Here is a 17,290-nt window from a genome sequence, read left to right as displayed (position 1 = left end):
TTTTTTTTTATTTTGAATCTAATTTATTTTTAATATAATTTGATTTAGTTCGTATTTAAGCGCGACTGTTTTTTGTTAAATTCATCCATGCTGTGTGTTGATTAATTTTTAAATATAAATGAGCTGACCAGCTATTTCTCTAAGTGTAAAATGTCGCTTACATACAAAATATGCGACAGCCAAGGACAAATTCAATATGAACAAATTGTTTGCATATAAGCACACACACATATCTAAGTAGCATAAGTGTGCGTGTGCGTGTGTGTATGTGTGTGTGTGAGTGCGAAGAGTCGTATTTGTATTTGAGTTCTTGTTGCTAGCCTTAAGACTTGAAGCTGGCTTCGAGTTCTCTGAATATTTAAATCTTTTATCAATGCTAGTCAAATGTGAATAAGACTCAAGCAACAATTTCGGGCACGCACTTTCTGATTTCTTTTAGACAAATTCCAAATGCTTTGTCGTCTGTTGTGAATTCAATTCAACTTAGATTTTCGTATGTCCTTCAAGTTGGTAATTTCATGTTATTTCGGCTTTGAAAATGTACAACATGGCTTATGCGTAATGGCGCATTAACAAGCCAATTTGTTTATTTGCACAATGGCGCTGGATTTTAATTTATTTCATTACAGAAAATTAGCTCGCTTATCGCCCGCTGAAATCGTAAGCCGCCCAACAAGGACAACACTTTGGCAAATTAATGCCCAAAAGGATACGCAACAAGACACGGCCCAAAGTTGCGGCCAAGGGCGAAAGTGAATGATGAGCCGAAATCACAAAATCACAAAGATGCTGCGAAAGTTCAAAAATGCTACAAACGTGCCACGCCCACAACGTTCGTCACGTGCATCGCGATAAGCAAAAAAGGACAATGCGGACAGTTGCTTTGGCGCGCATCCTTTAAAATAACACCAGCAAAAAAAATGATATCACAAACATGTGTATGTGTGCGTGTGTGTGGCTGCTGGCTAGAAGAAAGTTGAGCTGGAAATATGCTGCGGCTGAACCAGTTGGTCGCCATTCTTGGCGCCTCCCTTGCCCCGCCCCCAAGCAGCCTACTTTAGTCAGATGCGATTTCTTTTTTGTTTTGCTTCGACTTTGGCTTGGTTTTGTTTAGTTTCATTTTCTTATTGGGCATAATACGTTTGCCAGACAAAGTGAAATGCATTTTTACACTTTCTAGACTTGGCCAACAAACTGCCTTGATATAGATCTGACCTACTGTCCAGCTGTCCAAAGGAACTCACCTATTGTTGGCGTTATCTTGATCAAAATTGCTGCAGATGTTTAATTTCGCTTGGGGATATATCGAATATAAACTTTTCAGATTGAACTAATATCTCGAATATCTGTCGTAGAAACAAATGTTTTAAAATTGAGCTTTTATCTGAAAACGTTTTTATTCTTATACTTTTTTATTGCTTTTATTTTATTTATTTTACATTATTTGTATTAGTTTTTGAAAACTGTTTAATATTAATCTAACATTATTTTTATTATTATAATGTATCATTATTTTTTTTGCTTTTGATTTTACTATTTATTATTTTTTATTTATTTATTATTATTTTTAATACTATAAAAATTGTTTAATATTGGACTTAAGCTGGATTATTTTATTATTATTTTTATTATTATTAAATAATTTACTAATATAATTATTTTTATTATTTTTATTATTATTATTATTACATTTTGTTATTATTTTTGCTATTACAATTATTATAATGTATCATAGTTTATTTTTCTTTTGATTTTATTTATTATTTATGTATTATTATTTTTATTTTTTTCAAAAATTGTTTTGTATTGGACTTAAGCCCGATTATTCTCTTATTATAATATTATTATTATTATTATGAGTATTATTATTATTTGTATTACTTTTTGAATATTATTATGGCCTTTGGCTTAGACAATCCTGCTTCCATAAGCCTGGGATTCGAACATGGACATATATCATATTCATCTATCTCTATGCTCTCATATTCCATGACAAAGTTTGCCTCTTAAAAAATTGATTTTTATTGGATCAATCTCAATAGATGGGTTTAAATTATATAGATTTCTAAAAAGTAAATTCAATGGAAAGTAAATCTTCAAATTTCAAAGCTTCATAATCTCCCTCCCTTTAAATACTGCATAACAGAAGATTAGATCAAATAGTTAGGATCATATTTATAATGCGACAGGGTATTATTTTGAAAGGGTATTTCAAATTCGTCAGTGCGCTTGCAGCTGCTCTGCTGTCTATCTGATATCTTATGCTGCTTTTTTACATTTTTGTATTTAAGCCAAAGGATTATTTGCTTGGCTTAGTCCTTTGACTGTGTGCAGCGTGTTTTGTCTTTGGTTTGTTTTGCCTTCGCCTTTGCCTTTGCCAGCGCCTAAACATTCCGTTGGCGCCCTTTGCGGTTGTCGTTTCCCACACGAGTTTATCAGCGCGCGCGTTTCAAAGCACGACCTTGGATTTGTATCTGTATCTCTGGCTGTATCTTTAGCTGTAATATCTCTGTGTGCGTGTGTGTGTGTCTCTGTTTGTTTGTTTATTTAGGTCGCATTTGGGGGGCACAGATTAGATGGTTTGAGCCGCCTTGGCGCCAGAGCAGCTCAGTTAGTTTGGTTTATGGCTTAGCAGCTGTTTTTGGTTTATTAATTTCGCATTAAATTGTGCAATATTTTGTTTTTTTGTTTTTTGCTCCAATAGAAAATGGCGAAGTGAGAAAACTCAATTGGCTTTTCCGGGCGACTCAGGCATTCGTTCAAGTAGGCTTCTGTTTTTGGCTGGAGCAAACTGGCCATTAAAAATGTTGATCTCGAATCTATGGCACAATCTTTATATGCGCATTAAATCTTTGGCATATCCAATGTCGGGTATCTCTTGGCCAAATGCTTAAGCAACTTCAGAGCTCATTAAATGGCTCAATTTCCACGCGGCCTTCCATAAAAATGCAAATAGTTAGAGAAAAGCGTAAAACCAACTTCCTGTCATTTAACAAAAAAAATACAAAAAGAAAAGAAAGAAAATGAAAACCAAATTGCAAGAGAATTATGACCTCTATGAGGTCTAGGGTTTGGCTACTGTAAGGTAGGGGGGGCAACTCTGGCTGCTGGTTTCTGCCGCCCTCAGCGCTTTTTATGCCATAGATTTATGAGCTGAGACATGAAATGATGACCCACGTTTCAACATATCCTGTTCCGATCTATCTTTTTTCCTACCTCACAGCGCTCATTTTGCCTGCCTGGGCACTTTTTATGGTCCAGCACCTGCGGTCAGCTGAAAAGGGCTAATAAACTTGAATACAGTTCGCCAACTGATTTACATAAAATCAAATGCCGTCCGGAAACACCCAACCGCCCCCCCCTCCCCCTCCCCCCTTCTAGGTATTTTCATCAAAAAGTAATTGGATTTCTGGATTTCCGCTGTTTGAAAGTAGGCAACACGAAGACAGCAGAACGCCAACAATCATTTGATTAAAATTGTAAACTACCCAAAAGGAAAACAAAATGAAGACAATATCTAAAAATAACCTGTGCGTGTTTTTTATATCCTCTAAAAAACTATGAGAGAGGAGCCTGTAACACAACTAACAACATTTTGATTTGAATTTTATAAACATTTTAAACCATTACTTTGTCGACTAATAAAATAATATAAATTAAATAAATAATGAATTAGATATAATAAATAAATAATAATCATTAAATAATAATAAATATTTTAATTTATTTTTTATATATAATTAATTTTATTTAAGATAATTTATTTATTATATATTATTAAATAATCCCACTTATCGGGAATGCTTTTTCCTTGGCTTTCGCTTCGCAGCAACAAACCAAAGAAATGCATACAGAATAAAATCTAGATCCAATTGTTATGAAAATTTAAAAATTCAATAGTTATAGTGCTATTTTATTATTATTGTAGACTATACTATAACAAAATAGACGAAAACAATACCAAATCAATAAATTCTCCTGGAAGTTGTATGCAAATCCTCGCAGTTTATTTAAATGACGGGCTGACTTGGACAACTCATATACCCCATTAATTTATAGAGTGAGGTGAAAAAAAAATAGCATAATCTGGAGGATATATGAATGATACTGGACTGGAACCAGATATATCTGCTTTGTCAGGCTGCTATCCTTACACTTAGCTACTCACGCTTTCAGCCAATAAATAACTCAGCTTCTTTTTTCTCTCTACCTCCCACGCTCTCTTTCTTTCTTTCTCTCTTAATCATATCTGTACCTTCTCTCTCTCTCTCTCTCTCTTTTTATCTACCTATCGATGTCTCTATCTCTCTCTTTTTAGCTTTCTTTATTTATCTCTGTAATTCTCTCTCGCTCTCTCTCCCTCTCCATCTCCTTCACTCTCGCTTTATCTCTTTCTCTCTCTCTCCCTTTCTCTATCCCTCTTTATCTCCCTCTCTTTCTATTTATAGATTTTGACTATTTATAGCTATAATATAAAGATTTATTATCCTTAGTAAACCAGCACAATTAATTCCATACCTAATTGAAAGATTTCGCTTGACATTTCCTTAAAATATGCCCGCAATATCTCACATTATCTGTCTGGCAAATCTAATAATATTTGTTAGACAAATTGAAAACAATTCTAATAAATCTGTTTGCCAGCCCAAATCTTACCAAAAAGGATTATAATAGTACAAATCTTGATTAGGTTAACACAAATATTTGCTTTCCTTGGGTATGCCTCAGTCGCACCTCATCACACTTTGATAATAAATTAAAAATAGAAGTAAAAAAAAAGATTGCCCGCAAGTGGCAACAAAACATAAAAAGCAAAAAAAAAATATTTTAAAAAATGCATAGACAGAGTACACGGAATTGGTGGCAATTGTTGTCAGTTGTGGCACGCGAGTGCCACGCCCATCAAAACAGGTCACCACCCACACCTGGTTAATGCACCGTTAGCCCCAAAATGGCCGCCGGCTGTTGGTCAATGTGGCCAGGTTGGCGTCGCCGACCTTTTCATTATATTTTTGTGTGTGTGTGTGTGTTGTTGTTGTTTTTTTTTCTGCTATTTTTTTTTGTAGCAGCCGCAAAGTGCTTTGTTTTGGCTCGTGTCCCTTTTTGCGCTTACGCCATTCTCGTTTATTTATTAGCAATTTTATTAGCTATGAATTTGTTTGTTTTTATCGTAAAAAAGAGGCCCCAACCACATCGCCCAGCCGCAGAATACAAACAAAACAAACGAGAGCACGGCCAACCCGCCTACAGCTCCAGCCGCAGCTCCTGCTCCAGCTCCAGCTCCTGCTCCTGCTCCTGCTTCACCTTTGGCCCATTTCACTTGCAGTTCTCAAAGGGTATCAGTTTGTTGTTGTTGTTGTTGTTGTTGTCTTTAGCAGCCAAATGAATGTGATTTATATTTTCAATAATGAAAGTGACTACCACCGCAGCCAGTTCCGGTTTGCGTCTGTTTTAAAAACATTTAAATTTAAATATTTTTCTATGCCCTGATTTATTGTTATGGCCTGCAAAATGCTTTTTTTTTCTATTTTCTACTGTCAAACTGATGAGGTGGGAGGCGGGTCTGGGCTGGGTCGTGGGCGTGGCTGTGCTCGTTTCACGCCCGAGCACACAAAAGATGTGACTGGCGGCGCAATTATTTGTCTTGACTTGTCAGCCGAGGTGATTAAAACTTTGTGGGCCTTTCTTAGAGCACCGCCTGTCGGCCCAAAATACCGCAAAATGGGTCAGCTAATGCGGCAGATCTTTGTGGTAAGATAATCACAATAGGTGCCACAAGCTGAACAAAAAGTACAAGTACCCAAATCAAAGCAGAGTTTGCAGGATTTGCAGGCCAGCGCGCCTCAGTTTAATTTCAGATTGGGATGAATAACAGACTTTAGAGATGAGCGATTTTAGAGGAGGAAGAAGAGTTCGGGTTTACTCTCGAGGAAAGTTGTAGAACAGATTTTTGCTTAATATAGGTAATTATGGATAAGTACTCCAAATATCTTATAAATATCAAATACTTAAGCAACACCCGAAAATTCCCAGAATTACTCAAGTATCTCAAGATACAACTTGATTAATTAACTGACATGCTGTTCTTAAGTTTAAATATTTAAATTCATTTGCTTTTTTTTAGTTACCGTTACTTATATGAACTTAAGATACATTTATACATATTAATACTCAAGTATCCCAAAATAACCCCTGACTGATAATCTGAAATACTTATCTATCTTAACTTAATCAGTTTAAGAAAAACCCTATACAAACTATTTTACTTTAATTTAGATATTAACTACGATATTAACTAAAAATACTTCAAATATATTTCTAAATATGAATACTCAAGTATCCCAAGATACAAATTGATTGATTTCCTCTTCAATCTTAAATTTGAATAAACTTATTAAACTTATTTACTCTAATTTACTTATTAACTACTTATGTGTTCTATAAATACTTAAGATGATGTAAAGATAAATACTTAAAATAAAAACCGAAATATTCAAGGACACATCTGTTAAATTGAAATACTCTTCTATCTTAAGTTTGACTAAGGTAATATCCTCCATTCAAACTAATTAAATTTAATTTGGTAATAAAATAAACAAAAATTTTCTCGAAATACTTAAGATTCATTTATAAAGATAAGTGCTTAAGTATCCAAGAATCAACTGTTTTATCTTAACTTTTAATAAGATAAAACATATTCGAGCTTATTAAATTTAACTGAAATATTAAAAACTAACGTATGAAAGACTGTACTTGATAATTGGATCTATATAAAGATACATTTATGAATAAATTAATTTAAATAAATATATTTATTATGTTAACTTATTTAAAGTACTTATTCTAGCAATACTTAAATACAAATTAAATAAATGTATTTATTATATTAACTTATTCAAAGTCAAACTTAAGTATCCCTCAATACAGCTTAACTGAAGAACTGAATGTAATGCTTATATACTTCACTTTTTATAAGCCAACGAAAGGAAATATTTATAAAAAACAAAAAGAAAAAGAAACAAAAAAATATTTTTAATTTATGCGCGCGTCCTCAAAAATAGCATTATCGCTGCTTTATGCACTTGCCGCAACCCCAAACTCTTTGGTATTTTTTTTTTTATTTTGGCCACTTAAGCGCGACGGGGCCAGCCCCCATTTGGGCAGCTTCCGCAAACCGTTGCCAATTCATGGCTCGCTACTCGTGAATTTCGCTTTTATTTATTTTGATTTTATTTTCTCTCTTTCTTTATTTTTTTTTTTTAATTTTTTATTAAAACATGCGCTAAATGTTCCCCTTGCGGCAATTTAATAAAAATAAAAGCCAAAGAGCAACTTCAGCGGGCCCTGAGCCTGTTTCAAGCACAACACACAAACACACACATACACACCCTCACACACACACACCCACGCACACACACACACATTCGCCTTTCAGGTGAATGCGCGTGCATTAAATTTTCACTATTCACCTAAAAAAAAAAAAAGGAGAAAAAACCCAAAATACAAGCCAAGTGAGAAATAAAGGAAGCAACAAAAAAAAATCAAATAAGAATGTTGCAGACGCATACAACCGACTGCGCGATGCTCTGGCACAGTCAGATACAAAATATAAGGAAAGTCTGTATTATCCAAACATTTTTTAGCTGGAACTTAAGAGGGCTTCATATATAGTCTCTATGACTCTTAAAATGGAGTAGATAAAGGTTTTCATGATTTGCCACGCCTCCAAGTGAGAGTTTCCTCATAATTAGCCTAACAGATAACTTATCAGATATATTTACAAGAGTATATATATTGAAAAATGTTAAGATTCAAGCGTTCATGCGGTTAGAGGTAGGGGCAGGCGGCTGGCAAAACGAATATACCCGATTTGAGGTTGCGAACGAGCATAAACAGGATATCTGGCGCCGAGGCCGGGGCTAGGATACGTTGAATGGTAGGCGCAACGCCCAAAGTGTTGGCCATAAGTCAGCAAACATGAATAACAAATCAATTCAGTTTCAACGGCGCTGCAAATTCTTGAGCGCACACCCACACAGACACACACACACACGCTCACACATAGAACGGGACTCATTTGAAAGGTGCGAAAACGAGCTGTTGAAAGGCGAGCAAAGCAAAGCAAAGGCGCCGACACACACACACACACACACAAGGACAGGCGCTTAAGAGCCCGCCAAACAAGCGTGTGTGTGTGTTGGTGTGTGTGTGTGCGCCGCCTAGTTCGGTGTTAATGGCAGGCCCTTGTCCGCTGCGCGTCGGGCATTTTGAATTTTTAATGCAGGCCGCCCGCCTGCTTAGGCAGCTGCCCCCTGCCCCCTGCCCCCTGCTTCGAAATTGTGTTTTCAATTTTTTTTTTTTTTTAGGCATGTTTGCATACACTTACGTTGCCCGGCAAACTATGCATATGCATATGAATGGCTGCGCCTGTGTGTGTGTGTGTGGGTGTGGGCGGGTGTGTGTGTGTGTGGGGCTTGTACGACCTATGGCCCTGCTTGTCTCTCGCCTTTTTTTATGCCCTGTGCAAAATTGTCCGGTAATAAATTTTCAGCGTTTCCTGCCGACAAAGCGCCGCACTTTACAACACTTTTGGCATAAACAAACAAACACCACACACACATGTACGGACACGTATGCAGCTGGCCATGCGTGTGAATGGACTGAGTGTGTGCGTGTGTGTGTGTGTGTGTATGAGTGTAGCATGGCGTTCATGTAACGGAAGTTAAGTACACACTAAGTTGAGCTCGTGCGCTTGTAACGACGCTTCCTTCATATGTTTTTTGATACTCAGACACACACACACACACACATATGCAGTGCCTACTGCAGGTGAAAATGTTAGAGTTTTAGTTTTTTATTATTGTGCACACAGAAGCGCTGTCCAAAAGCTTAAAAACAAAACTTTCGCGCTATGCCATCAAAATTAATGTCGACATCCTTTGCCGCTGCTCCTGCGCATTAAGCCTCCTGATGAGCTACTGTCAATGTTAGTCTCTGTGCCCGTGTGTCTTCCTCTGTGTGTTTGTGTGTGTGTGTGTACATTTTGCATATTTTTTTGTTTTATGTACTTATGTTTATGGTGTTAAGTGCGTTATTCAAGTGTTGCATGTTTACGCAGCACCATGGCTACAAAATTGTCCTTAATAAAAGACCCTTTTCCCAGTGAGACAGACACAGAGATGAGCTAAATTGTGCGTCATTAATCAACGCTATGAACTGCATGAAAACGATTTAAATCAAGAGCTCAAACGCGCAGCCATAAAAAATGGTTTCTTTTCAAAGATACACTACTATTTGTGGCATTTATCAACACTACTGAATATATATAAATACAACAAAATATTTGATTGATCAACACTGCTTTTAAATACTTAAAGGCAAACCCAAAAGGAACTTTTGGTTGAACCAGTATTAATAAAGAAAAAAGAATTGTGTTTAAAACAGATTTGATCAAATAATCGATTGATCGACAGTAATTTTATATATTTAAAAGCGAATTTGAACCAGCGTGCCGGTTTGATTTGTAAGTTTGACTTTGTAATCCCATTCTTTGCCTTATTTTAAATCATATTGATAATGCATATAATTCAAATTAGTTTAATTAATTTTATATGCACATAAAGAGTATATACAATATTTTCGCCATTTCCGAATTTTATGGATGTTAAAATAATAAATTTAAAATATTCCGAACGAAAATAGTTTATCAAATCCGATTTGTTTAAGTAAGGTCGGGTTTGATTTAAGTTTTCAACTAAGATTTAAATACAAAGTTTTATTTCCAGGCTCTGTTCCGGTTGGCAGACTTTTTTATAATGTAAATTTCTGACCTTAATCAACACTATTAAATACTTAATGCAATTAAAGTTAAACATCTAAACGCAACTTAAGCGCAAAGAAACATACAGAAACGAGAACAAAACCAGGCTAAAATCTGTGTGTCCCATATAGCACAACCATTATATGGTATAGCATCTGAATTTTGTATAATATGTCATTGTGAGAAGCTGCTATTATGCACCCTTTTTGCTTAGTGGAACAGCAGCAACAACAACAACGACAACAGCGAAAATCGAGCACAAGTGTTTGTAGGCGTACTGTTTGTTGCTTGAGCTAATAAAACACTTACCAACACTGACACTCCAAGCTAATTATGCGCTGCCGTGTTGGTAGAGGGGCAGGCGGGTTTTAAGTAGGCAGTACAACATGTAGACTATGCATATCTAGGTGTAGCACCGTCATTAACTGTCATTACACAATTTCCATAAACAACAAAGGAGTGTGTGTGCCTGTGTGTGTGTGTGGCTGTTTGTGTGTGAGTTGCACGGAGAGCTGCAATAAAAGTTCTGGCTGATTGTGCCAGCGAGTGTCTGAGCCATTGTTTGTCTTTAGAAACTTTTTAAATTGTGTTAAATATTCCATTAAACAGAAAGCTTTTTTGTTTGCAACTGCAACAGTCAGTTGCACCGATGCCAGTGTAGATAAACTGAATGGTTAAACGAAGCCTTGCCCACAAAAACCCGGATGGTGGGTTGCTGGTGGGAGGGGAGGGGTGGGGTAGCGAGGGGTGGGGAGGGGTTGGCATCAGGCTGCACTTGCCGGCAGCTCGCACCGAATATAAGCCTGCAATTTTTATTATAATTTTATGCTCAAATGCACGACATTTTATGTGCATCCAGTACATATAGAAAAGTTTTGCTATCCCCTTACCCATCCCCAGACGACTTTATTATGGAGTTTAGTGGCGCATTAATTGAGCTGGCAAGCTTTTAAAATAATTGCAAAAAAAAATACGAGTTTCATTTTTTTTTTTATGTTATATGTTGCCCAATAGCTACTCTATGGTCAAATTGCGGGCATCAATTGATTAAACTATAGTTTCTGGGAAATATGAACGTTGCACAAAGTGCTTTTCATTTTTATTATGTTGCTCTATTGCGATAATTATTACTAGGAATTCTATGGTTAGGTTCTGTGTTGCACACTTGTCATGAATTGTTCATATATAATTATTTACTGTCTATTCTCTCTTACATTATCTTTTTGTTTTTATTTTAATTTAAAAATAAAATATACTTATTTTTATATATTTTACTGATGTGCATAAAGTTGTTATTTATTGATCTGTTTTTTTATCACTTTCTGTCTATCATTCTTCCTCGGTCTCCTAATATATATTCCCCGACCTATTGATCCCACTCTTACTAAATAGTTCTCTCTTTCTCCGGAACTCTCTCTCTCTCTCATATATTCGTCTCCTTTCCTCTCTCTCTGTCTTTCTTACTCCTGCTCACTTTTAATCATGTTTGCTCTCGTCGCATTTACTTCTTTTCTCCTTATTTCTCCCTTCTTCACATTCTCCCTGTTTTACTCTTTCTCTCTCTCTCTCATTATTTAGTATTCCAATCAACCAAAATTCACCTTTCTATGCGATTTTCTACTAAGAATTTGTCAAGCGAATGCTAGTGTCAATTTAGACCTACAGGATATCTGCTAGTCGAGAACTTTCGATAGAGCAATTGTTTTTTAATTTTCCTCCATACAAATATTTTAGTTAATCCATTTAATTTCAGTCCAAGTCAAATTTAATTAACATACAACACATTTTTATATTTATTAGCCAGTGTCCGTTATTTCCAATTTTAATTCAAATGCTGCTACAGAACTCGCCAACTGTGACGTCAGCAACATGGCGAACATGCGCACTGCGCAGCACTAAAAAATACCCACACACGCGTTTTTTCGGTATATTTTAGGCACAAATTGTAGCAGAGTTGCAACCGAGCTAAAAGCGAATGAAGAAGCACAAACAGCGAGAAGCAGCAGCAGTAGGCGCAGTGAGAATGTATAATTTAATTTAACTTAATTACAAATTTAGTTGGCCGCGTTAGATTTCATTTTTCGTTTTGCCCCACAGCGCCCGGCAGTACGCAGCAAACGTTGAAAAGCAACGCAAGGCAGGCACAAAAGCGATCAACGAGCGCTAGAACCGCTAACCATAGCACACACACACACACAAACACATACATACAGAGGAGGTGGTTGAAAGCGAAGAAAAAAAAAACCACAAGCAAAAAATGCAGCAGCTAAATATTAGCCGGGGCCGCCGAGCAGCGCGGGCGTTGCTGTTGCTGATGGCCGCCAGCTGTCTGATGGCTGCTGCCACAGCAGCCGGCGCTGCTGAGGCCGACATCGACGACTTTGATGACGACGGGATCGTTGAAGATGTGCAGGTGAGCCAAATAATACACAAGCATGCATACATACAAGCATATATTATCACACACACACACACACACATGGATACATGCGGCGGCCGGTTGCCACCGGCGCACAAAAGTACACGTCAGTAGCAACAACTGTTCTTGTTGTTGTTGTTTTTCTTTTATGTGGGGCGTTATGGGGGTTAATTGTATACGCGAGTAAAGTGTGACCGCAGTTCATGGAGCTGACCCGCGTTACAATTTCGATTTGCACTTGCATATATGCACATATGCACACATGCATACACGCATATGTATATAAACTAAGCCAACAAACTTGCGCAAGACCACCCCACCCCCCCTCCTCCTTGCTATCTACACGCGCTCAGCTTCTATCTCTCGCTGCGTCTTGATAAAAAAAAAAGTGTGTCAGCCGCGTGGTTTTTGTTTGTACCTTGTACCCGTATAAAGTGATTAATAAAGGGTATACTGCAGCTGTGCAGATGCATATGACTGATTTTGCAAGGCATCACTGACCACGTAAAGTATATAAATTCTTAATCAGCAACAACGAAGCGGTCCAGCCATGTCGCGTCCGTCTGCCTTGTCAAGTCAATTACCCCTTTTCCCAGAATCGTTGTCATTAATCAGCGCCGGCAAATCTCGCAGATTATCAGTGCTACGCTTTGCGGATTGCTTATCCCATTTTGAGTCTTGCTTTTTGATACGAATCGATTTTCCAAAGTTTGGGAACACTTTTACCAATTTCCACCTCTCGTTTCTTTTAGGAGGAACCCGTTGACAATCTCGGCGAGGAGCTGGTCTATGAGAGTCCCGTAATTGAGCCGAAAAAGTTTCACTTTGCCGATCATTTCGATGATGTTGAGGCCTCGCGCAAACAGTGGATCAAATCGCAGGCCAAAAAGGATGACATAGCCGAGGAGATAGCCAAATACGATGGCATCTGGAACTGGGAGCCGCCGCTGCGCATTGTTTGGCCCAAGGATAAGGGTCTGGTGCTCAAATCGAAGGCCAAGCATGCGGCCATTTCGGCGCGCCTCAGCAAACAGTTCGATTTCAAAGCGAACAAGCCGCTGGTGGTGCAATATGAGGTCACAATGCAGGTGAGTCAATAACCAGCCAGGGGTAGCCAATGCAAAGGCAATGTGGATTGCATCAGCCGCCGGATTGACTAATCCAATTAATAGCAACTAGTTTCACTAATCGACCCAATTTTCGTATTCCGCAGGAGGGTCAAGAGTGCGGTGGCTCGTACCTAAAGCTACTGTCGTCGGGCAAGGAAACCGAAGATCTCACAACGGTTAGTTGGCAGACAGCTGAAATATGAATTCGCTTTGTTTATTCCATGTTTATTTATTGTTTTTTTTTTCACTTTTGTGCCTGTGTTTTGCCTTAGTTCAATGACAAAACACCCTACACCATCATGTTTGGACCGGACAAGTGCGGCAACGATGTGAAAATGCACTTCATATTCCGTCATGTAAATCCAATTAACGGCACCATAACCGAGAAGCACTGTAACAAACCAAAGTAAGTGGACCCCCATATGCCGCACACACACACACACACACACACACACACATCCACCCGCCCGCTTGCAACCACCGTTTTGTGTGTGTTTTTTTTTTGTGCTGTGCAGATAACCCGACGCATCTATGGACGGTTATATATGCACATAGATTAACCCCATGCGCAACAGCTGCCCCTGATTTGAGTTCATTCACTTGTTATACCCTAACAGAGGGCACTACAATATATTCAGTTATTTTGTAACGAATTGAGGGAGACATGTATATATTCCTTGAGCCTTAGATATAGCTCTGCATGTCCGTGTGGAGTCTTAGTTGGAGACGCCCGGTTCAATATAGAACACTAAATCATATAGCTGGCATGGACAGCTTCCATTTTAAAGATATCTTGGGAAAACCATAAAGCTAACATAGGAACGATCGGGTCAAATATCTTGTTCCTGTATGAAAAACATTTTGGTTTAAGATATTCTAACCAAAGTCTTCAATATATGAGCAAAATTTCACTCCATTTGTATCTAAATTTAAATTGGCAATTATGGGGGTATTAAATTTTGTACACTCTCTTGTTCAGACTTTCACTTGCTATTGTTTTGTTTTGTGTGTTTTAGGAACCGCTTGGAGGAGCCCTTCAAGGACAAGCTGCCCCATTTATATCAGCTGGTGGTGCGACCGGACAACAGCTTTGAGATGCGTCTCGATCACAAGATCATTAATGAGGGCTCGCTGCTGACGGACTTTAAGCCGCCAGTCAATCCGCCCGCTGAGATCGATGATCCCACCGACCAGAAGCCAGCCGATTGGGATGAGCGCGAGAAAATACCCGATCCGTCATCGCAAAAGCCCGATGATTGGAATGATGATGCACCGCCACAGATACCCGATGCCAGCGCCAGCAAGCCCGATGGCTGGCTGGAGGATGAGCCCGATATGATAGCCGATCCAACAGCCACCAAGCCCGACGATTGGGATACCGAAATCGATGGCGAGTGGGAGGCACCACTTGTCGATAATCCGTTGTGTGAAAAGGCGCCTGGCTGCGGCAAATGGAAGGCACCGCTCATAGCTAATCCCGAGTACAAGGGCAAGTGGCGTGCACCCATGATTGAGAATCCCAATTACCAGGGCAAATGGACGCCACGCAAGATACCCAATCCCCATTTCTTTGAGGATCTCATGCCATTCAAAATGACGCCCATTGTAAGCAGTTGGAACCGTCTTAAATTTTGCAGATCTAACTATGAGCAATTATTATATTCGTTTAGAGCGCTGTTGGCCTGGAGTTGTGGTCCATGTCCAATGAAATACTCTTCGATAATCTCATCATCACGGACGATGTGAATGTGGCGCGCGAATTTGCCGCCAATAGCTTTGATATCAAACGTCGCTATATTGATCGCGAATCGGTAAGTTAACTGCCACGCCCACAAACACACACACAGCTATCTTGAATACAAACACAAATCAAAGCTAATATTCAATTGATTCTCCAATAAGAAAACTCTGTGGCATCGCCTAATGCGGCACATGAACTATAAGCCCGGCTGGTGGGCATTATATTTTCTCTATCTGCTGATACCCGCCAGCTGTTATATCTTCTATTTGTATCGACGCTCCAAAGAGGTCACTTTTCAGATATATTTTATATATATATATATATATATGTATACATTAGATAGAGCTGCACACACACACATACACCCGCCTACTGCCTACGCACTTTGCACCCTTATTGCTATTTGGTCATCTCATTTTGTAGGACTCATTGGTCAACAAGGTGCTTGAGCTAGCCAAGGCTTATCCCACGGCCTGGGGTATTGGCCTGGTCATATTCATAGCATTGACTGTCATCGGCATCTATTGTAGATTTGGCAAAGCTAAGAGTCAGGTAATGTTGCTAGGCAAATTATCCCAACTGTACCAATTTTGTGAAAATTATTCCTAAATACCAATAAATACAATCCCAACAGGACTCGGCTGCCACAGCTGCTGCTGCACAAGCCAAAAAAACGGATGAAGCACAGCCCGATGATGAGCCAGAGCCGGCTGCTGATGAGAACGAGAGCGGTGAGGAAGTGGATGCGACTGCGGCACCAGCGCAGGCGGCTGGTGATGCCAACAAGACAGACAACTCAAAGTCTAACAGTCCCAAGAAGAATAAAAAGTCTGAATTAGATATTAAAGAGCAGCTTAAAGAGCAGCAGGATGAAGAGCCCACACAGACTGAGGTAGGCTCTAAATGCAAAAATTTCTATCTTAGACAAGAAAATGTTAAATTTAGTAAAAAGACGGCTAATACCTTCTACCATACAAAATTGTATATAATGCTATACTAATTTCTTGCAGGAATCCACCACGAAATCCGCTCGCAAGCGCAATGTGCGCAAGGATTAGAGGGCGTGGCACAATCCAGAATATGTCTCGGATTCACAAAATACTTGAAAACTTAAACTAATTCCAAAAAATGTATAACTGCAACAACAACAAGAACAAGAACAACAACAAAAGTAGCAAAAGCATCAACATTTAATGTATCAACAACAACATACAACTTGTTTAAGATTCAAATGAACACTCAGTAAACTCATCGAGTACCCGTGCAAACACCCACGAATACAAATGAGTAGGCCTCAAAATACCAAAACTGTTGGTGGTAGTTCCATAGTTAGCGATCGCATGCAGCTGTTAATTAAAATGAACACTAGTTTATATATGGTTTGGTTTAGTCATCGTCCTATGCGTACGGCACGTTCTGTATTATTCATTGTATTTATGTTCGTATACTCTCCATATATACTATATGACCCACTATCTCCCCTTCCCCCCAAAAACTGTCTCATACACATGTCCAAGTTCTGTTCTCACACAATTTATATTAATTTTTCCATGTAAGCACACAAAAATAACATTAAATAGAAAACTAGACAAATGAGGGAATCAAAGATATATATCACGGAAACCAATAACGCGATACGTAGCATGCAGACAAAGAAAAACTCCAGTTAATGAGAGAGAGAGAGAGAGAGAAAGCGAGAGAGCAATGGGAAAATATCTAGTTTAATATTATGTAATTTAAACGAAATTTTATGAATACGCTAGTTATACTCCGAGTTTAAACAAACTTCATTTTTTCATTTGTAACAATGAAAATTTACAGCGAAAATAAAACTGAATGTCAAAACCAACTAACAGCTATATATATATATAAATCTGTTTGCTCTACTGACTGTCTGATCGGTCAAATTCCACCCGCAAGTGTGGAAAATTGATGGAAAAACATTTGGATGAAATTATTGGCCTCAAAGTTTGGATAATGTAAATATAAGTTGAGATGTGGGATTGAAGGTAGATTCCGATTTCTGACAGGCGGCAAATAAAATTTGTAGCAAACAATCTGAGCCGTGCAAGCCCGGGTAATACCCGCCAGTATATTAAAAATAATTTACGATATTTGCTACAAGTACCACAAAGGACAACAACAACCGTCGCCCAGCAGCAACCCGGAAGGACTAACCAGCTACCGTTTGCGTGCATAAC

General features: G+C 38.3%; 1 protein-coding gene across 1 annotated transcript; it reads left to right on the top strand.

The window, feature by feature from the left end:
- Positions 1 to 11,752: 11,752 nt before the first annotated feature.
- Cnx99A (Calnexin 99A) lies at positions 11,753 to 16,938 on the top strand. The gene is made up of 10 exons (XM_064693764.1): positions 11,753 to 11,845; positions 11,918 to 12,233; positions 12,992 to 13,327; positions 13,453 to 13,524; positions 13,621 to 13,754; positions 14,365 to 14,953; positions 15,019 to 15,159; positions 15,513 to 15,641; positions 15,724 to 15,981; positions 16,100 to 16,938. Exons 2-10 carry the CDS (start codon positions 12,078 to 12,080, stop codon positions 16,145 to 16,147), a joined length of 1,863 nt encoding a protein of 620 aa, XP_064549834.1. The 5' UTR covers positions 11,753 to 11,845; positions 11,918 to 12,077; the 3' UTR covers positions 16,148 to 16,938.
- The last annotated feature ends 352 nt before the right edge of the window (positions 16,939 to 17,290 follow it).

The sequence above is a fragment of the Drosophila montana genome, unplaced genomic scaffold (assembly GCF_035044405.1).
Source record: "Drosophila montana isolate Dmon_TW-CO22-7 unplaced genomic scaffold, ASM3504440v1 contig_3733_1, whole genome shotgun sequence".
Lineage (NCBI taxonomy): Eukaryota > Metazoa > Arthropoda > Insecta > Diptera > Drosophilidae > Drosophila > Drosophila montana.
This window is presented reverse-complemented; position numbering and strand designations above follow the sequence as displayed.